Source organism: Lithobates pipiens, unplaced genomic scaffold (genome assembly GCF_037356315.1).
Source record: "Lithobates pipiens isolate NorthernLeopardFrog02 unplaced genomic scaffold, aLitPip1_a1.2 Scaffold_13, whole genome shotgun sequence".
Taxonomy (NCBI): Eukaryota; Metazoa; Chordata; class Amphibia; order Anura; family Ranidae; genus Lithobates; species Lithobates pipiens.
In genome coordinates, this window is record NW_027507718.1 from 223306541 (window position 1) to 223325498 (window position 18958).

Below are 18958 nucleotides of genomic sequence, written 5' to 3' on the forward strand. Positions count from 1 at the left end.
TTTTTAGATTTGGCACTGCACTGTTCTTATTTATAGGATTACTTTGTTGGATTTGATAATCTGACCTGAGTGTGCAGCAGCTTAAAGTTATGATTGTAATTGCACTGATTGATATTTATCTGCTTCAGTATGCCACAGTACATGTTGGTATTCATGGTTCCCTCAATGGACTGTAATTCCCCAGTGTTGACAGCACTCATGCAGCCCCAGACCATGACACTCAAACTACCATACTTGACTGTAGACACACTTGTCTTTGTACTCTCTTCACCTGGTTGCTTCCACACATGCTTGACACCATCTGAACCAAATAAGTTTATCTTGGTCTCATCAGACCACAGGACATGTTTCCAGTAATCCATGACCTTAGTCTGCTTGTCTTCAGCAAACTGTTTGCAGGCTTTCTTGTGCATCATCTTTAGAAGAGGCTTCGTTCTGGGATGACAGCCATGCAGACCAATATGATGCAGTGTATGGTCTGAGCCCTGACAGGCTGACACCCCCCCCCCCCCCCCTCAACCTCTGCAGCAATGCTGGCAACACTCATACATTAATTTCCCAAAGACAACCTCTGGATATGACCCTAAGCACGTGCACTCAACTTCTTTGGTCGACCAGGGCGAGGCATGTTCTGAGTGGAACCTGTCCTGCTAAACCACTGTATGGTCTTGGCCACCGTGCTGCAGCTCAGTTTCAGGGTCTTGGCAATCTTTTTATAGCCTATGCCATCTTTATGTAGGGCAACAATTTTTTTTCAGATCCTCAGAGTTCTTTGCCATGGAGGTGCCATGTTGAACTTCCAGTGACCAGTATGAGAGAGTGAGGGTGATAACACATCTGCTCCCCATTCACACCTGAGACCTTGTAACACTACCGAGTCACATGATACCAAGCAGGGAAATGGCTAATCTGGCCAAATTTGGAAATTTTCACCTAGGGGTGTACTTACTTTTGTTGCCAGCTGTTTAGACATTAATGGCTGTGTGTTGAGTTATTTTGAGGGGAAAGCAAATTTACACTGTTAAACAAGCTGTACACTCACTACTTTACATTGTTGCAAAGTGTAGTTTCTTCAATGTTGTCACATGGAAAGATAAAATATTTACAAAAATGTGAGGGGTGTACTCACTTTTGTGAGTATATACATATACACACACATACAGTTGTGCTCATAAGTTTACATACATAACATACCCTGGCAAAATTTAGGATTTCTTGGTCATTATTCAAAGAATATGAATGACACAAACTTTTTTTTTCACTCGTGTTTAGTGTTTGGCTGAAGCCATTTATTATCAAACAACTTCTCTTTTTAAATCATAATGGCAACAGAAACCAAACGACCCTGATCAAAAGTTTACATACCCCAGTTCTTAATACCGTGTATTGCCCCCTTTAAAATTAATGACAGCTTGAAGTCTTTTGTGGTATTTGTGGATAAGGCTCTTTATCTTCTCAGACGGTAAAGCTGCCCAGTCCTCTTGGCAGTTCCTGTAAATTCTTGGGCTGTCTTGCATGAACTGCACGTTTGAGATCTCCACAAAGTGGCTCAATGATATTGAGGTCAGGAGACTGAGATGGCCACTCCAGAACCTTCACTTTATTCTGCTGTAGCCAATGATAGGTCAACTTGGCCTTGTGTTTTGGATCATTGTCATGCTGGAACATCCAAGTATGTCCAGCTTCCTGGCTGATGAATGCAAAATGTTCCTCCACTATTTTTTGATAAAATGTATTTATCTTTCCAACAATTTTGACCACAATTCATGTGCCTTTGTAGCTCACACAGCCCCAAAAAAAATCAGTGATCCACCTCTATACCTTTCCTCATAGGCCTTGTTGACTCCTCTCCAAATGTAGCTTTTATGGCTGTGGTCAAAAAGCTAAATTATGGTCTCATCACTCCAAATGGCTTTGTGCTAGGTTTGAGGCTCGTCTCTGTGCTGTTTGGCGTATAGTAAGTGGGATACTTTGTGGCAATTGCGTAGAAATGGCTTTCTTCCGGCGACTCCGCCATGCAGCCCATGTTTCTTCAAGTGCCTCCTTATTGTGCATCTTGAAACAGCCACACCACATTTTCAGAGAGTCCTGTATTTCACCTGAAGTTATTTGTGGGTTTTTCTTTGCATTCCAAACAAATTTCCTAGTAGTTGTGTCTGGAACTTTAGTTGGTCTACCTGACCGTGGTTTTGTTTCAACAGAACCCCTCCTCATTTTCCACTTCTTGATTAGAATTTGAACACTGCTGATTGGCATTCTCAGTACCTTGGATATCTTTTTATATCCCTTTCCTGTTTTATACAGTTCAACCACCTTTTCCCACAGATCCTTTGACAATTCTTTTGCTTTCCCCATGACCCAGAATCCAAAAACGTCAGTGCAGCACGGGATGAAAGATGCAAGGGTCTGTCAGGAGTCCAGAAACTCATTGACCTTTTACACGCACACGCACGCTAAATTACAAGCAAACAGATCACAATTGAAGATGGTTACCTTTAAAAGCCATTCAAACCCCTTTGTGTCAACTTGTGTGCATGTTATAAGGCCAAAATCACCAGGGTATGTAAACTTTGATCAGGGTCATTTGGGTAGTTTCTGTTGCCCTTATGAATTTTAAAAAGAGTAAACACCATTGATTAATAAAATGGCTTCAGCCGAACACTAAACAATGAGTGAAAGAAATTTTTTTGTGTTATCATTCATATCCTCTGAAAAATGGCCAAGAAATCATAAATTCTGCCAGGGCATGTAAACTTATGAGCACAAATATATACACACACACACACTTGTCAAAAGTAATGGGACGCCTGCCTTTATACGCATATGAACTTTAAAGGCATTTTAGTCCGTAGGGTTCAATATTGAGTTGACCGACCCTTTGCAGCTATACCAGCTCCAACTAATCTGGAAAGGCTATACACAAGGTTTAGGATTGTGTCTGTGGGAATGTTTAACCATTCTTCCAGATGTGCATTTGTGAGGTCAGGAACTGATGTGGTACAAATCATTTGGTGGTGGTGGGTTGGGGTTCTTTTTCAGGGGCTGGGCCCCTTAGTTCCAGTGAAGGAAACACTCAAGGCATCAGCCTACCAAGACATTGTGGACAATTTCTTGCTCCCAACTTTGTGAGAGCAGTTTGGGCATGGCCCCTTCTTGCTCCAAAATGACTGTGCACCAGTGCACAAAGCAATTCATTGTAAAATGGAGATCTTCTTCAAGACACCTAATGTTCCGCAAAGTTCCATATTTTACGATAATCTTCGTTTAGTCACTTAATCTGAGCTTAAGGACTGCTATTTAATAACAGGTAGTACTTCCTGAAAAAGCAGAACTATAACTTTGCAGAAGGTTGATCCAATCCCCCCCCCCCCCCCTATTTTTGGTCTTCTAATTGAACTTGATGGATGTTGTCAACCTATATGACTATATGTAACTTTAGTAAAATTGGCTTGTTCACTCTTACTAGTGAGAATTGTATGCCTATAAGCAGTTTTTTTTAGATCAGGTCAGGCCGTCAGTTTTTCATACTGAACTGATCGATCCCTCCAGTCTCTTCTATGGGGCTGCAGATGTCCGCTGACACCCACCGCCATCCAATCCACAAAAAAACAGACAGATGGTGGTCCTATATTCCCCGTCTGGCTGATCGGATAGATTTTCTCAGAAGGAAAGTGGAACGGTGTCTGTGTCAGCTCTGCATAGTGGAGCAGACACAGACCTGTCATCCACCTGCTCAGCAGGGAGATCCCCCGCATGAAAGGGGCCTTAGAAGCGTCACGTTAATGTAGAACTGATGTGTTTAAAATGCACCACTGACCCAAGTTAGGAAAAAGAGAAGTTAGAAAGACTGGGATGCCATAGTTAGAAATTAGACACGCAAGAGACTTTTCATTTGGAAAAAAAAAAAAAAAAAAGTTTATGGAGTTGGAAAATGTAGCACAAAAGTAAGGTTAAAATGTACAAAATTTCACATAATGTCCCAACTCAACTCAAAAATGATCATTAGCATGAATCCTAAACATTTTGCATTATGCCACATTGAAAATAAGCCATCAGATCCATATAAAGACATATCAAATAAACACATTCTTTGTATAAGCAAACACAAAATATAATTACAGGTATTAAAAACCATACTGGCACAGCCTAAACAGTCTGTTCCCATTAAAGAAAAGGTATTCTTCTGTATTAAGGTTTCCAGAGTTTCAGAAGTCCATCCTCACTATAAGTGCCAATCAAATTCTGATGAGGATGATGTGCAATTCCTATGACATCCTTCTCATGGACCTGAAATAATAAAAGGCAGAACAACATGTAGTTATAAACAAAATCAGCGCTTTCAAAAAGCATACTGCATTTTTTTTCCGTTTTTGTTTGGTTTATAAAATACCTAGCCCATAAAATATGCTATTAGAAAGCAGTTTCTGTATTCCACTTCCCACCCGTAGGACGTCATATTATTTGCTTTTTTGAGTGGAGATATCTGAATGATGCCTGCAGCTACAGATACCTTTTTCAGCAGGCGATTCCCTCACATGTAAAAGCCATCTTAGCGGCTGTTTAGTCGGTTGATTGCTTTTGCAGATGGCGCCAAGAGGGTCTCTCCTGTGCAATCGGGGAGCCGGAGAATAAATCCGTCGGAGGCGGTTTACTACAGAGCTGGCTGTGGACCAGATGGGCCCTGCCATCTCTATGACCCTTAGAGGCCGGAAGAAACTTCCAGCTCTGGCAGATGTAAACACGTTTTAAAACAGGTTTTTTTTTTTTGCTGGAAAGCCTGAGAGATTGTTTTTTTTTTTCCCCTCCCAGGCTTTCCAGCATTGAGAGATGTGGGGACTTATAGACCCCCCCCAGATCTTTCCATAAAGAGGACCTGTCATACCGTATTTCCAGATCGGCACAAGCCACGCTCTGCAGTCTCGGCCTTAGGAAAGGCCACGGCTTCGGCCCATTTCCGAAGCGGCAGTCATCTTGGTGCACCCGTCTGGGTTTACAATGTGATCGCTGCGTCCAATGACAAACAAACCATCACAATCACCAACAATCATGATGACGCCGGTTCCTCTCCCCCCTCTGTGTACAGATCTGTACAGTGTAGGGGAGAGATCGGATGGAAGCAGCGCTGTGGGCTGCTCTGTGACAAGTGCAGTCACAGCCATCCCGCAATACCCTGCCAATACTCTGCAATGCAATACCTTGCAATGCAATACCCAGCAATACTCGGCTATAATGCTCAGCCAATATTACAGTGGGGGAGATGACGTGGATATTACAGTGGGGACTATATGGTGGTGGAATTTTCATAGGTTTTTGCAAATTCAATTATTTGCTGATCTGAAAAATGATCTGGTCCGTGACTCTGATCCGAGGAACGATCAGATCCGTGAGTTTTTTGATCCGTTGCACCCCTAGTGGGTATGGTTAGGAATTCCTCTTCTGCATTAAAAGCTGGGTGTGTCAGAGATGCAAACAAAAATAAAATTACTACAGAAATGTCGGGCCCAGTTGCTAAAAAACAAAAAACAACCAAATACTCATTGTAGGCAAGTGTACGTACGATTGTCCTATATATAGATTTTTTTTTTTACTTTTTTATTATTATTATGGCTAAGTGCAGTCTAAATGTAACATACTGGCACCAGAGGGTTGCGAGAGTAGCCGAGATACACAAAGCAGAGTGTACTTCAGCTAGACTCGGCTCCTCTTGCAGTCCCGCCCGACTGTGAGCAGAGCCGAGTCTAGCCGAAGTACACTCGGCTTTGTGTATCTCGGCGGCGATCGCTCCTCTCCCCTTGCAATCAGTGGAGAGGGGCGGGACTGCGAGAGGAGCCGGGTCTAGCTGAAGTACACTCTGTTTTGTGTATGCCGGTGGCGCTTGCTCCTCTCCTCCGATCGGCGCCAATTTTAAATGACACAAGGCTGCATTGATGGGCATTTAAACGTTTTTTCCCTTAATATTCCCTCCTAAACTTGGGGTGCGTGTTATACGCCGATAAACACGGGGTATGTATGTATGTATATATATGTATATATATATATATATATATATATATATATATATATATATATATATATATATATATCTAGCATATGAACCAATCAAGTCTATACTCACAGTCAATGTTCTTTCCAGCTTGCCAGTTACTGTGCTGAAACAGTATAGCACAAAATCCTCTCCAACACAGTAGATCCACTCTCCTCTGGGCGATAGTGTACAGCACACAAAGTCACCACCTTCTCTTTTACCAGAGCTGAAGCTTCTAACAATCTGATGGAACATGGGCAAAATAGATTCTTAGCAAAGAGCATACACCAAGCAAATATTTATCAGAACTGGTGAAATACAGTACTCGGCATCAATGGAGTACACCCCTTTTTAAAAGTAAGATTTTAATCAGTATCTCAATGAACACAAGAACAATTTCCCAAATTTTTACAAAACTGAGTTTTAGAGAACATTTGTTTAGCCAATTACTTGAAAGTAATGTTATTAAAATAACAGATTACAAAATCTTTCAGTTGACCTCCATGATTTGTAAGGACAGCACCAAGTCTTCTAGGCATGGAATGAACAAGTTGACGACATATTGCATCTATCCTTTTCCATTCTTCAAGAACGACCTCTTTTAGAGCCTAGATGCTGTATGGAGAATGATGCTCATCTTGTCTCTTCAGAATTCCCCATAGGTGTTCCATTGGGTTCAGATCAGGAGACATACTTGGCCACTGAATCACTTTCACCCTGTTCTTCGGAAATGCAACAGTGACCTTAGATGTGTGTTTTGGATCATTATCGTGTTGGAAAAGTGCACAACGTGGAAGAGCACAAAGTAATGGTAGCATCTTCTCTTTCAATATAGAGCAGTATATCTGTGAATTCATGATCCCATCAGTGAAATGCAGCTCCGACACCAGCAGCACCATGTTTCACTGTAGGCACCATACATTTTTTCTTTGTACTCCTCACCTTTGCCACACCATACAGTTTTGAAGCCATCAGTTCCAAAAACGTTTATCTTGGTCTCGTCACTCCAGAGTACAGAGTCTCAGTAGTCTTTCAGCATGAGCCCTGGCAAATTCTTGGCTGGCTTTTTTTGTGCACGACACCCATGCATGCCATTACTCTGCAGTGTACACTGTATTGTGTCACTGGAAACAACCACCCCAGTTTGGCTAATTTTGAACTCGCATGGCGATTTTCTTCAACCCTTCTCATCAGAAGGTACTCATGTCAAGGTGTAAACTTCCGTGGAAGGCCTGGACATCTCTGTGAGATGGTTGCAGTTCCATCTTTGTTAATTTTTTTTGTCACTTCTGCTACAGTATTCTGACTGCTTTGCTTTTTTTTGTGTAAAGAAATTATTTTCTGTTTCAGGCCTTGTGACATTTCTCTTCCATGTGGTGCCATTGCTGACATGAAATGGGAAGAGGTTTTCCTTGTTAACTAATGCCCTTTTATAAATCAATTGTCTGCTGGACAACTGTTTAATAAATAGGCTCACCTGTAGTTGAATTCTTGTTGATTAGGATTTTGTGATGTACATTTTTGCAACATGGTCTTGAATACTTTGTGTGTGCAAATTAACAAATCTTGGTTGCAATCAATGGCCCGCATTTGTGGGAGTATTTTGTAGCATGATGTGCCATAGAAAATGTTGATTTTGAAAGGAAAGTAAAGGTTTTCTGGCAACTCTTTAAACTTCAAACACATATCAGCCACAGAAACTGTGTAATTAATGTGTGTTCGGTTTTAAAGGGATGAGCTGGCAACCCCAATGAGGTAAACAGTGTGTTAATTTCTGTGCCTACTACCCATGAGTCTTCATTTGCAGAGTACTGTTCATAGGGATGTTTTAAACTTTAAATTACCCCTATTGATCAGAAATCTTCTGTGGGCTTCTATTGTTAGTACGAGTATAGGAACCTTGCACACAAGGGACCATCTGTCAGAAGTGCATTGGAACTTTGCAACTAAATATTGGGGGGGGGGGGGGGGGGCGGGAGTAATTAACCACATGCCGACCAGAGCACGCCGATGTACGTCGGCAGAATGGCACGGACAGGAAAATGGGTGTACAGGTACATCCCTTTAAATTTGTGCGCAGGTCGGGACCTCCGCGAGTCTGATCGCAGGTCCCATGGACTGTATCGCTGCGGGGATACCCACAATCATCTAATGGGGAGATGCTAATGTAAACAAGCATCTCCCCATTCTGCCTAGAGACAGCGTCACTGATCTCTGCTCCCTGTGATCGGGAGCAGAGATCAGTGATGTCTCACACGTAGCCACGCCCCCCCCCCAGTGCTCACTTAACTCCTACACTGCCACCTAGTGGTTAACCCCTTCACTGCCAGTGTCATTTACACAGGAAATCAGTGCATTTGTATAGCACTGATTGCTGTATAAATGACAATGGTCCCAAAAATGTGTCAAAAATATCCGATGTGTCCGCCATAATGTCGCAGTTCCGATAAAAAAAAAAAAAAAATAAAAAAAAAACACCATTATCGATGGCATTACTAGTAAAAACAAAAATTATTAACAATGCCATAAAACTATCCCCTATTTTGTAAACGCTATAACTTTGCTCAATAATCGCATATTGCGATTTTTTATTACCAAAAATATGTAGAAGAAGAAGAATACGTATCGGCCTAAACTGAGAGAAAAAAAATTTTTTTATATATTTTTGGGGAAAATTTATTATAGCAAAATTTTAAAACTACGTGCCGAATCGCAAAAAGTGCTCTGGTCTTTGGCCTGCAAAATGGTCTGGGGCTTAAGTGGTTAACACTACACTGGCCTGTTTATAAAGCAGTACTTTACACATTTCCTCATTATGTAAATATCATCCTGGTTTAAAAATACTATATGCTACTAATGATGAAAGGGTCCATGCAGGTACATTAACGCCAACATATTTCACTGAAGGCAGCAGTTTGCCTCATGCAAACGATTACTGGATTTTTCTTCTCACTAACAGGCTTATTTGAAGGCAAGCTCCACTCACAATATTTTAGCTTTCTATTACAGTTGACTCGATGATGCCAATGATTACTTATAGTGCCGAGTGGGAAAAAAAAAAAACACACTATTAGGATTATCAGTTGTCCTAAAGTATTGGGCATTTTGTAGTCCGATGATTGTTAAATGTAATAGCATGCCAATCATGGGATTGTAAAACAAACAATTCCAGAATCCATCTGTCATAACAATATTTTTTTTATGGTCTTGTGCGAGGAGATAGACCCAATCAATTCAATCAGAGAGGCGGAGAATTGTGTGTTAGAATTTATGTTGGTGGTCCTCAGAATTCAAAATTGTGAAGTTTAGCGGTCAGAGGTCCGAAAGGTTGGCAAACACTGCTAGAGTGTACACTTTAGAAACCAATAATCTCCCATTGTTTAACCACTTTAAGACCAGCCGCCGCAGTTGTACTGTGGCAGGTTGGCTCTCCTGGGCGGGTTGTGGTCATTGTACGTCGCCCGCTGTAAGAGCTCTAGGGGGTGCAGGAGATGCCGGAGCCAATGCACATGGCCGGCGGCCGTAATGTCCGCCTGCCACCCGTGATAACTCCTAAGAGACAGAATGGGGATCTGTCAATGTAAACAGACAGATCCTCGTTCTGTCAGGGGAGGAGAGAGATCTGCTGTTCCTAGTTATTAGGAACAGCGATCTCTCTCCTCCAGTCATTACACTCCCCCCACAGTTAGAAACACCTCCCTAGGGAACATTTAACACCTTGATTGCACCCTCAATATAAGTTTATTGCCATTTTTTACCAAAAATATGTAAAATACATATTGGCCTAATCTGAAGAAATGTGTTTTTTTCGCTTTAACTGGATATTATAGCAAAAAGTAAACAATATTTTTTTTCCTCAAAATTGTCATTTTTTCTTTCTAGCGGGGGAAATAAATCGCAGGGGTAATCAAATACCACCAAAAGTAAGGTCTATTTTGGTGGGGGGGGGGGGGGGAACACCAAAATAAAAGAAAAAATTGCGACCGCGCAATTGTCAGTTAAAGCCGGGTCGTATCGCAAAAAAAGGCCTGGTCTTTAAGGGGGCAAATCCTTCCGGTCCTTAAACAGATATAATAATTACGAATTCCAAAAATAGGGTTTCTCGTCATTGGTAAATAATCGCCCCCAACCTTTGCAGAGCTATCATAAATGTTACATTTTGTCGCCAAATAAATTGATCAGAATTATGATCTTACATACTACAGTAACAATGACGACATTTACACATGCCACTTACTTGTCCTTGCATATTCATAATCACAACTGTGTTTGAGCGATTGCACACGACAAAGTGCTCTGGATTTTTCGGCAAGAGGATGACACTGTTGACTGTGATGTCTGTTCCCGCAGTGCTTCCAAGTGACTTAAAGGTATTGACACACTCGGTTGTCTTCATGTTCCACATCTTTGTTAAAAAAAAAATAAAAGCGAACAAGTGTTATTATGAATAGCATTACCCCTTACTTGTTCACACGGTGTGGGGAAGGAGGATATCTGGTGGTCCTCTTATGTTAACCACTTCAAGACCAGGCATTTTCACCCCTTTCACCCCTTCCTGCCCAGGCCAATTTTCAGTTTTCAGCGCTGTCGCACTTTGAGGCACAGTTCACACTGGTGCGATGTCAGACATCGGATGTGAATGGCACCGCACTGCAGTACAAATCACATGCAATATCTGTGCGATGCAAACTCAGCCATACAGATTGTATGGCTGAATTCACATTACATTCAGAACTAACTCGCACAGGACATTTTATTTTTGGTCCGCACCAGAATCAGTGCTTGTGAACACCCATGCGATCCAATTGCTGTCTGAATTGACAGCACTGCAAACTGATTTGGGGGTGTCATTAACTTTCTATTGACACTCCTAGCAGTGTGAACTTCCGGCGAGTTGGGTGTGATGTAGGAACCTGCAGTGGATTCACAGGGTTCTCACATCGCACCAATGCGAACCGAACCTGAATGAAAATTGTTATGCAACACTGTACTCATATGGAGTATCGTGATATAGCTTTCTCTGTGGTATTTTTTATTTTAGATTTTTTTTAACATTTTTTTTTATTTAAGAAAGTGAAAGAGGCAGCTTCTCTTGGTGGTATTTAATCACCAATGGAGATTTTATTTATTTATTTATTTTTTTAAGCAAAAAAAATAAAAAAGGAAAGGGTTTTCTTAGTTGCGGTAAATTTTGCAACTAACCAATTTTTCTGCTTCACTAATGTGCGCTTATGAGGCTGCACTGGTGGGCACTGGTAAGGCTGCACTGATGATCAGTGTAAACAATCTGTCAGGTTCGCTGCTTAGACACAGCGCGTGAGGAAAAGACTGCAGATAACCAGCAAGTCTGTTTACACGTGATCAGCTGTGATTGAACGCAGCTGATCACATGGTAAAGGGCCACTGTGATTGGCCCTTTACAGCGATCTGTGAGCAGACTTTCAGCTATGGCCCAGTATTAAAGGGTTTCTAAGGTCAGAAGTTTTTTTCATCTTTATGTATTAAAATAAAAAATCTTCAGTGTGCAGCAGCCCCCCTACCTGATACTTAACTGAGCACTTCTCAATCCAGCGATGCTGCACAAGAGTAACGGCTGCCCAGGGCTCTCCCCCCCCACATCGGCTGAGACAGCAGCGGGGCACCATTGGCTCCCACTGCTGTCAAAGTCAGTGAGCCAATGAGGAGGACAGAGGCTGAACCTCAACTTTGTGTCTGAATAGACACGCCGAGCAGCGGCTCAGCTGCTCCCAGAGTAAGCAAAACCACTGCACAGAGCAGGCAAGTATAACATATTTGTTATTGTTAAATTTTAAAAAATTTGACTTAAGCATCACTTTAACGTGGTTAAAGGGGGCTTCCATATTGATAAACCCCCTTGCTCGTAAATCCAATCATTGAGGAGTAAGTGTATAAAATGCACATTAGAAGAAAGAAAAGGGGGGAAATTAAAACTGATGTCAACATGTTAAAAAAAAAAAAAAAAAAAAAAAGAAGAACTGGAATGCACAAATGTAAAATCATGTCTAGGGGTCAAATCTGCATGTTATTTTAACAGTTTGTATGCATATATGGTGTGAATTAGCCCTATGGAGTTATACTATATATGTGTCTACTGTACAGTTGGGAAAACTATAGATTTTGTAAGTTTGCCTGCTTACAAAGAAATGAAGGTGCTATCGCTATCATTTTTTAATCATAGGTGTATTTTAAACCACTTAAGGACCAGGTCTATATTTTTAAAGATAAAATAGTTTGTTTTTTGCTAGAAAATTTACTTTAGAAATGTTTATATATATATATATATATATATATATATATATATATATATATATATATATATATATATATATATATATATATATATATATATATATATATATATATATATATATATATATATATATATATATATATATATATATATATATATATATATATTTTTTTTTTTTTTTTTAGACAAACTAGAGAATAAAATGGCAGCCTTTATGTCACACTGTTTGGAAAAAAAAATAAAATACGGTCGGCTTATTCTGAGACTGGACGTCCTCCCAGAATGTTGTCCTCCGGCACGCTCCCGGAAATATCGCCAGGTCCAGAAGACACGGCGCATCACGGTAAATGGCCGCTGGTAGTGGCCGTTTACCACGAGATCGCTCCATTAAATGACAGAGTGATCTCTTGTAAACATGATATAACGCCGGTTCCTCCCTCCCCTCTCTGTACCAATCTGTACAGTGCAAGGGGAGAGAAAGTTTGTAGCAGCACTGTGGGCTGGATCTGTAGTGCCCACAGCGCTGCTCAGTGCCAATACTCTGCCAATATTCTGCCATAAATTTTAAACAGTAAGAAAGATTTTTTTTTTATTTATAGTGCAAAAAATAAACTCAGCGGTGATTAAATACCACCAAAAGAAAGCTCTATTTGTGTGAAAAAAGGACAATAATTTCATATGGGTACAGTCTTGCATGAGTAAGTAACTGTCATTCAAAATGTGAGAGCACCAAAAGCTGAAAATTGGTCTGGTTAGGAAGGGGGTTTAAGTGCCCAGTGGTCAAGTGGTTAAACATTTCTACAGGTTACCAGTTTCGAGTTACAGAGGAGGTCTTCTTGCTTGACTTATTGCTCTCGCTTCAGTGATTGCGGCGATACCTCACGTGTGGTTTGAACACAGTTTTCATAAGCAAGCACGACTTATGTATGCGTTCGCTTCTGCGTTCGGAATGTAAACATCCCTTATGATAGGAAAAAAAAAAAAAAAAAAAAAAGCATGACAGAACCTCTTAAATATGAGATTTGGGGTCAAAAAGACCTCAGATCTCACATTTACACTTAAATACAATAAAAAAAATAAAGTCCTCTTTAAGACCATTGGGCGGAAGTAATGTGCGACTTTGCTTCTGTCATCCAATGGTATGGAGTATAGTGGGGGCCATCATTCCCTCACTCGACTGCATGCCTCTGAGGGGACAACAGCGGATCGAATCCGCCACTACCATTGGCTCCAGTAAGCGGCAGAGATGACTGAGACACATGGGAGGGGGGTGTTCACCTCCCCTGCCGCCGATATAAAAGTGATCTTGCAGTGAATCTGCTGCAGAGACCATTTTTATCTGAAAGTGGACCGCCTGCCGTTTTTAAAAAGATACCAGGGTTATGGCAGCCAATTGCTGCCATAATAAGGGTATTCAACATCAAAGTACCGATGTATAACGACGGCGGGTGGTCTGGAAGTGGATAAAATGATAGACAGAATATCAACCAAAAATCCAGAAAAAAAAAAAAAAAAAACACAAAACACAAATGCTATAAATTAAGTTGCAGTTCAGTGAGTAAAAGAAGTATTTGAACCCCAAGCAAAACAAGACTTAGTACTTGGTAGAGAAACCCTTTTTGGCAAGCACAAAGGTAAGACGGTTCTTGTAGTTAGTGACCAGGTTTTCAAACATCTCAGGAGGGATTTTGACCCACTCTTTTACAGATCTCCAAGACCCCTTTTCACACTCACAGTGCAGCCGTGTTAGCAGCACTTTACGTTCCCCTTATGGCCGCTAGCGGGGTACATTTAACCCCCCGCTAGCGGGCGAAGAAAGTGTTAAATTCGCCCGAAAAGCGCAGCTGAAGCGATTTGGCAGCGGTTCCCATTCATTTCTATGGGCAGGGGTGGTGAAGGAGCGCTGTATACAGCACTCCCAAACTGCTCCAAAGATGGTGCTTGCAGGACTTTTTCCAACGTCCTGCAAGCGCACTTCAGTGTGAAAGCTCTCGGGCTCTCACACTGGGGCTGCCTGGTGAGGCGTTTAACAGGTGTTATTTTTAGCCCTTTAGCACTGGAAAAATACCTTTAGTGTGAAGGGGGTTTAAATCTTTAAGATTTCTTGGCTGTCACTTAGCAACTCGAAGTTTCAGCTCCCTCCATAAATTTTCTATAGGATTAAGGTCTGGAGACTGGCTAGGCCACTCCATGACCTTAATGTGCTTCTTGGTCTTTCCCATGATGGTGAGGTTTGAATAAAGAAAAATTCTGTGGACAGGTGTCTTTTATACATATAACGAGTTGTCATTAGGCGCACCTTCTTAACCACTAGAGATCCGCGCTATAGCCGAATGACGGCTACAGCGTGGACCTGCTTTGCCGGGACGACATCTATTGACGTCGTCCTGTGCATGAGACGGGGGCACGAGCGGCCTGCGCGCCCCCTGAGGGGCGCACGCAGCGTGCTCTGTGATCAGCGAGTCTACGAGACTCGCCTGATCACGGATCGGAGCAAGGGGTCGATTACCATAAGTCCCAATCACGGCCAGCTCATCAGTGCCCCCCTGCCAGTGCCACCTAATAAAAAAGTGGCCCCCCATCAGTGCCCACAGTGCCACCCATCAGTGCCCACAGTGCCACCACAACAGTGCTGCACCCCAGTGCCACATATCCGTGCCCATCAGTGTCATCTACCAGTGCCCATCAGTGCCACCCATCCGTGCCACCCATCAGTGCCCCCTTAGTGCCACCCATCAGTGCCCACCAGTGCAGCCTATAAAAATTTCATTTGGGTACAGTGTTTATGGCCGCGCAATTGTCATTCAAAGTGCATCGGCGCTGAAAGCTGAAAATTGGTCTAGGCAGGAGGGGGGTTAAGTGCTCAGTAAGCAAGTGGTTAAATTGACAGGACTAATCTATGTACCACATTAGCACATACAGTAGCCAGTCTGTGGGAGCCAGAATTATTGTTGGTTGCTTGGGGGATCAAATACTTATTTTACTCACTGAACTGCAACTTAAATTTATAGCATTTGTGTTTTTTCTGGATTTTTTGTCGATATTCTGTCTCTATCATTTAAAATACACCTATGATAAAAATTATAGAGCCTTCATTTCTTTTGTAAGCGAGAAAACGTACAAAATCTTCAGGGGGATCAAATAACTTCCCCCACTGTATTTTAAAACAGTTTCTACTGTGGTTCTGTACAAAGAAATACATATAATGTGGGTAGGTAGTACAGGTCAATACATAGGTTCAGTTAGTTGTAGATCAACACACAGAAATAAAAAATAAAAAAAAAACGGGAGAGAAAATTCCTGCTTCTACAAGCTTGAAATCTATTTAAATACATTTTTGCAGCCAACCTTAGCGGGAACCCGTCATTACAGATATTACCTTTCATACTCCAGCTCTCATTCAGGGATGGAGTATGCACTTCCCAACTCCTGGGCAGGCCACTCAAAAAAGGTTCCCTGAACTTTCTTGTAGATTACTTAAACCAGATTGCACAACAAATATGTCAACATTACAAAATAAAGTGCTAGTGCGCACAACCCTAAAACTAGAAAACTCCCTACCCTAATACTAAAACAAATGTTGAAGGAAGCTGCTAACATAAAATAGTGCTCTCCACACTATCTGATCAAATAAATAAAAAAAAATATGTAGCGCTACCCTCTTTTTAAATAAAGAAAACACCTATCAAGTGTAAATCAATAAACTATAATCAATACATATATTGCCAGTATTATTATTTTTATCACTTTAGTTATTTCTTTTTTGGATTTTTTTGCGATTTAGTCACATAGTGTTTTGCGTTATTTGCACATTCTACGCTATTTGTATGCATCACGCTAGATATAGGCGTTTTTGAACTTTTTTTTTTACACATAATTGTGTTTTGCATGTATATTTGCTATATTTGCACAGCAATATATGTATTGATTATAGTTTATTGATTTACACTTGATAGGTGTTTTATTTATTTAAAAAGAGGGTAGCGCTACATATTTTTTTATTTAAATATGTCAACACATTTCATATCTAACACACCGTGGCCTGTACTGTCCAGACTACACAGTATTCTCTGCAAACAGATTACAGAACTTATGTCTCATACATAATTTCATTTTGAATTAAAAAAAAAAATCGGAAAGAACACCTCCTCCATTCAACAATATCTGATGGCTTGTAGCGAATACTGGTATAGCTTTAGTTTCCTATGCATTAGGCTAAACAGGGAAATAACTTCCCTGCAGGATGTGGAAACCTTGCAAGAAGATCTGAACAAATTAATGGGGTGGGCAACTACATGGCAAATCAGGTTTAATGTAGAAAAATTTAAAATAATGCATTTGGGTGGCAAAAATATGAATCTATACAGTGGGGGGGGGGGGCTCTAGGGGAATCTAGGATAGAAAAGGACCTGGGGGTCCTAGTAAATGATAGCAGCAGCTTGGCATTGCATGCCATTGCTGAGCCCAACAAAGAAAACAGAATACTGGCATGCTTTAAAAAGGGGATCAACTCCAGAGATAAAACGATAATTCTCCCGATCTACAAGACTCTGGTCCGACCGCACCTGGAGTATGCTGTCCAGTTCTGGGTACCAGTCCTTAGGAAGGATATACTGAAAATGGAGCGAGTACAAAGAAGGGCAACAAAGCTAATAAAGGGTCTGGAGGATATTAGTTATTAGGAAAGGCTGCGAGCACTGAACTTATTCTCTCTGGAGAAGAGACGCTTGAGAGTAGAGGTCGACCGATATGGGTTTTTCTCTGGCCGATGCCGATATTTAGAAATCATGGCGGCCGATAGCCGATATATGATGCCGATTTTTTTGGGCCGATATGTTAGGCCGATTTTATTTTATTTATTTATTCATTTTTAATCCCCCTTGATCTAACACACCTTTCCCACTGGGGCGTTTTTCAGGCGCTTTTGGGCTAAAAATAGCGCCTGTAAAGTGCCTGCAAAATGGCTCCCCTGCAGTCTGTGTGAAAGACAGAGTGCTTTCACACTGAGGCGATGCGCTGGCAGGATCTTAAAAAAAAAGTCCTGCAAGCAGCACGTTTGGAGTGGTGTATACCACTCCTCCACCACTCCTGCCCATTGATATGAATGGGCACCACTGCCGAAGCGCATGCAATGCGATTTGGCAGCGGTGCTTCATGGGCGCATTTAACCTCTTCCTTGGCCGCTAGCTGGGTTATATGTGCCCCACTAGCAGCCAAATAGCACCGCTAAAACTTGCGTTTTACCATCAAAGCCTGCCCGCTCCAGTGTGAAAGCAGCCTTCATAAGTGATACAGAAAATTTCTTACATTTAAACATTTATTAAACAAAACAAACCTCCAATCAGTTTACTTGTATGTATGATTTAGATTTAAAAAAAAAAAAAAAAAAAACTATATTTTAAATAAAAACAGGTAGTCAAAACTTTTGGACAAAAAAAAAAAAAAAAAAAAATGGGCTAACTTTACTGTTTTTATTTTATTTTATTTTTTTTAAATAGTGTATTTTTTTCCCAAAATGCATTTGAAAGACCTCTGTGCAAATGCCGTGTGACATAAAATATTGCAACAACCGCTATTTTATTCCCTAGGATCTCTGCTAAAAAAATATATATCATTTTTGGGGGGTCTAAGTGATTTTCGGGCAGAAAATACAGGATTTTTACTTGTAAGCAACAAGTGTCAGAAAAGATTTAGTCTTTAAAATGGTTAAACTGAGAACTTCTACACACAGAGATGACTTCATTCATTGAAGTGTAAACATTGTATCATTTTGTTCTTTTCTTGGCAGCCTGCCCAGAGAGGAAGAAAGCGTTTCTATGAGGACTCAGGCAACTTACACTGACTTCTATACAGAAGTCATTTCAAAGTCCCGCTGTAGTTCTAAATCGGCTTTTTATCAGCACAATCGGCCGATGCTGATTATTTAAAAAAATGGCAAATATCGGCCGATATATCGGTCGACCTCTACTTGAGAGGGGATATGATTTCAATATACCATACTGGTAACGACACGACACAATAGGGATATAACTTTTCTGCCCGCTCATTAAAATTAGAAAAAAAAAAAAAAAAAGAAGAGGTTTAACCTTAAACTACGTAGAAGGTTCTTTACAGCAAGGATGTGGAATTCCCTTCCACAGGCTGTGGTGTCAGCAGGGGGCATCGATAGTTTCAAAAAACTATTAGATAAGCACTTGAACAACCGCAACATACAGGGATATACAATGTAATACTGACATATAATCACACATATAGGTTGAACTTGTGTCTTTTTTCAACCTCACCAACTATGTAACCACAGTGACAATGGCACCTCTTGATTTCATAAGTTATGTTTTAATGGCCAATTCTGATTCAATAAGCCTCCCCCCCCCTTATTTTTTCCCTTAATCTTGTTTTAGGATTTATAGTATCATATTGTCCATACCTTTACTGTTCCATCCGATGATGCACTGATGATATAATGACCATCCTGTGTGAATGTGGCCTCATTCACAAACGAGGAATGTCCTCTGAATTCCTTAAGTGTTTTGCCAGATTTCAAACCATGGATTCTACATAACAGAAGGGTTTAAAAAGAGCATTATAACTTATTACCATACAGATGAGTTGCATTGTAAAATAAAAACAGCAAAATTATATCAATTCGGAGTTTAGATACA

The 18958-nt window shown here is 40.9% G+C and overlaps 1 protein-coding gene across 1 annotated transcript in view; it reads right to left on the reverse strand.

Moving 5' to 3' along the window:
- Window positions 1-3898: 3898 nt before the first annotated feature.
- The window catches only part of SMU1 (SMU1 DNA replication regulator and spliceosomal factor), a 39944-nt gene continuing 24884 nt past the window's right edge, over window positions 3899-18958 (reverse strand). The window contains exons 9-12 of the mRNA XM_077476262.1: window positions 18724-18850; window positions 10263-10430; window positions 6116-6268; window positions 3899-4287 (exon numbers count right to left, since the gene is read on the reverse strand). Coding sequence (XP_077332388.1) covers window positions 4189-4287; window positions 6116-6268; window positions 10263-10430; window positions 18724-18850 — 547 coding nt within the window. The 3' untranslated portion in view covers window positions 3899-4188. The remainder of the gene's footprint in view (window positions 4288-6115; window positions 6269-10262; window positions 10431-18723; window positions 18851-18958) is intronic.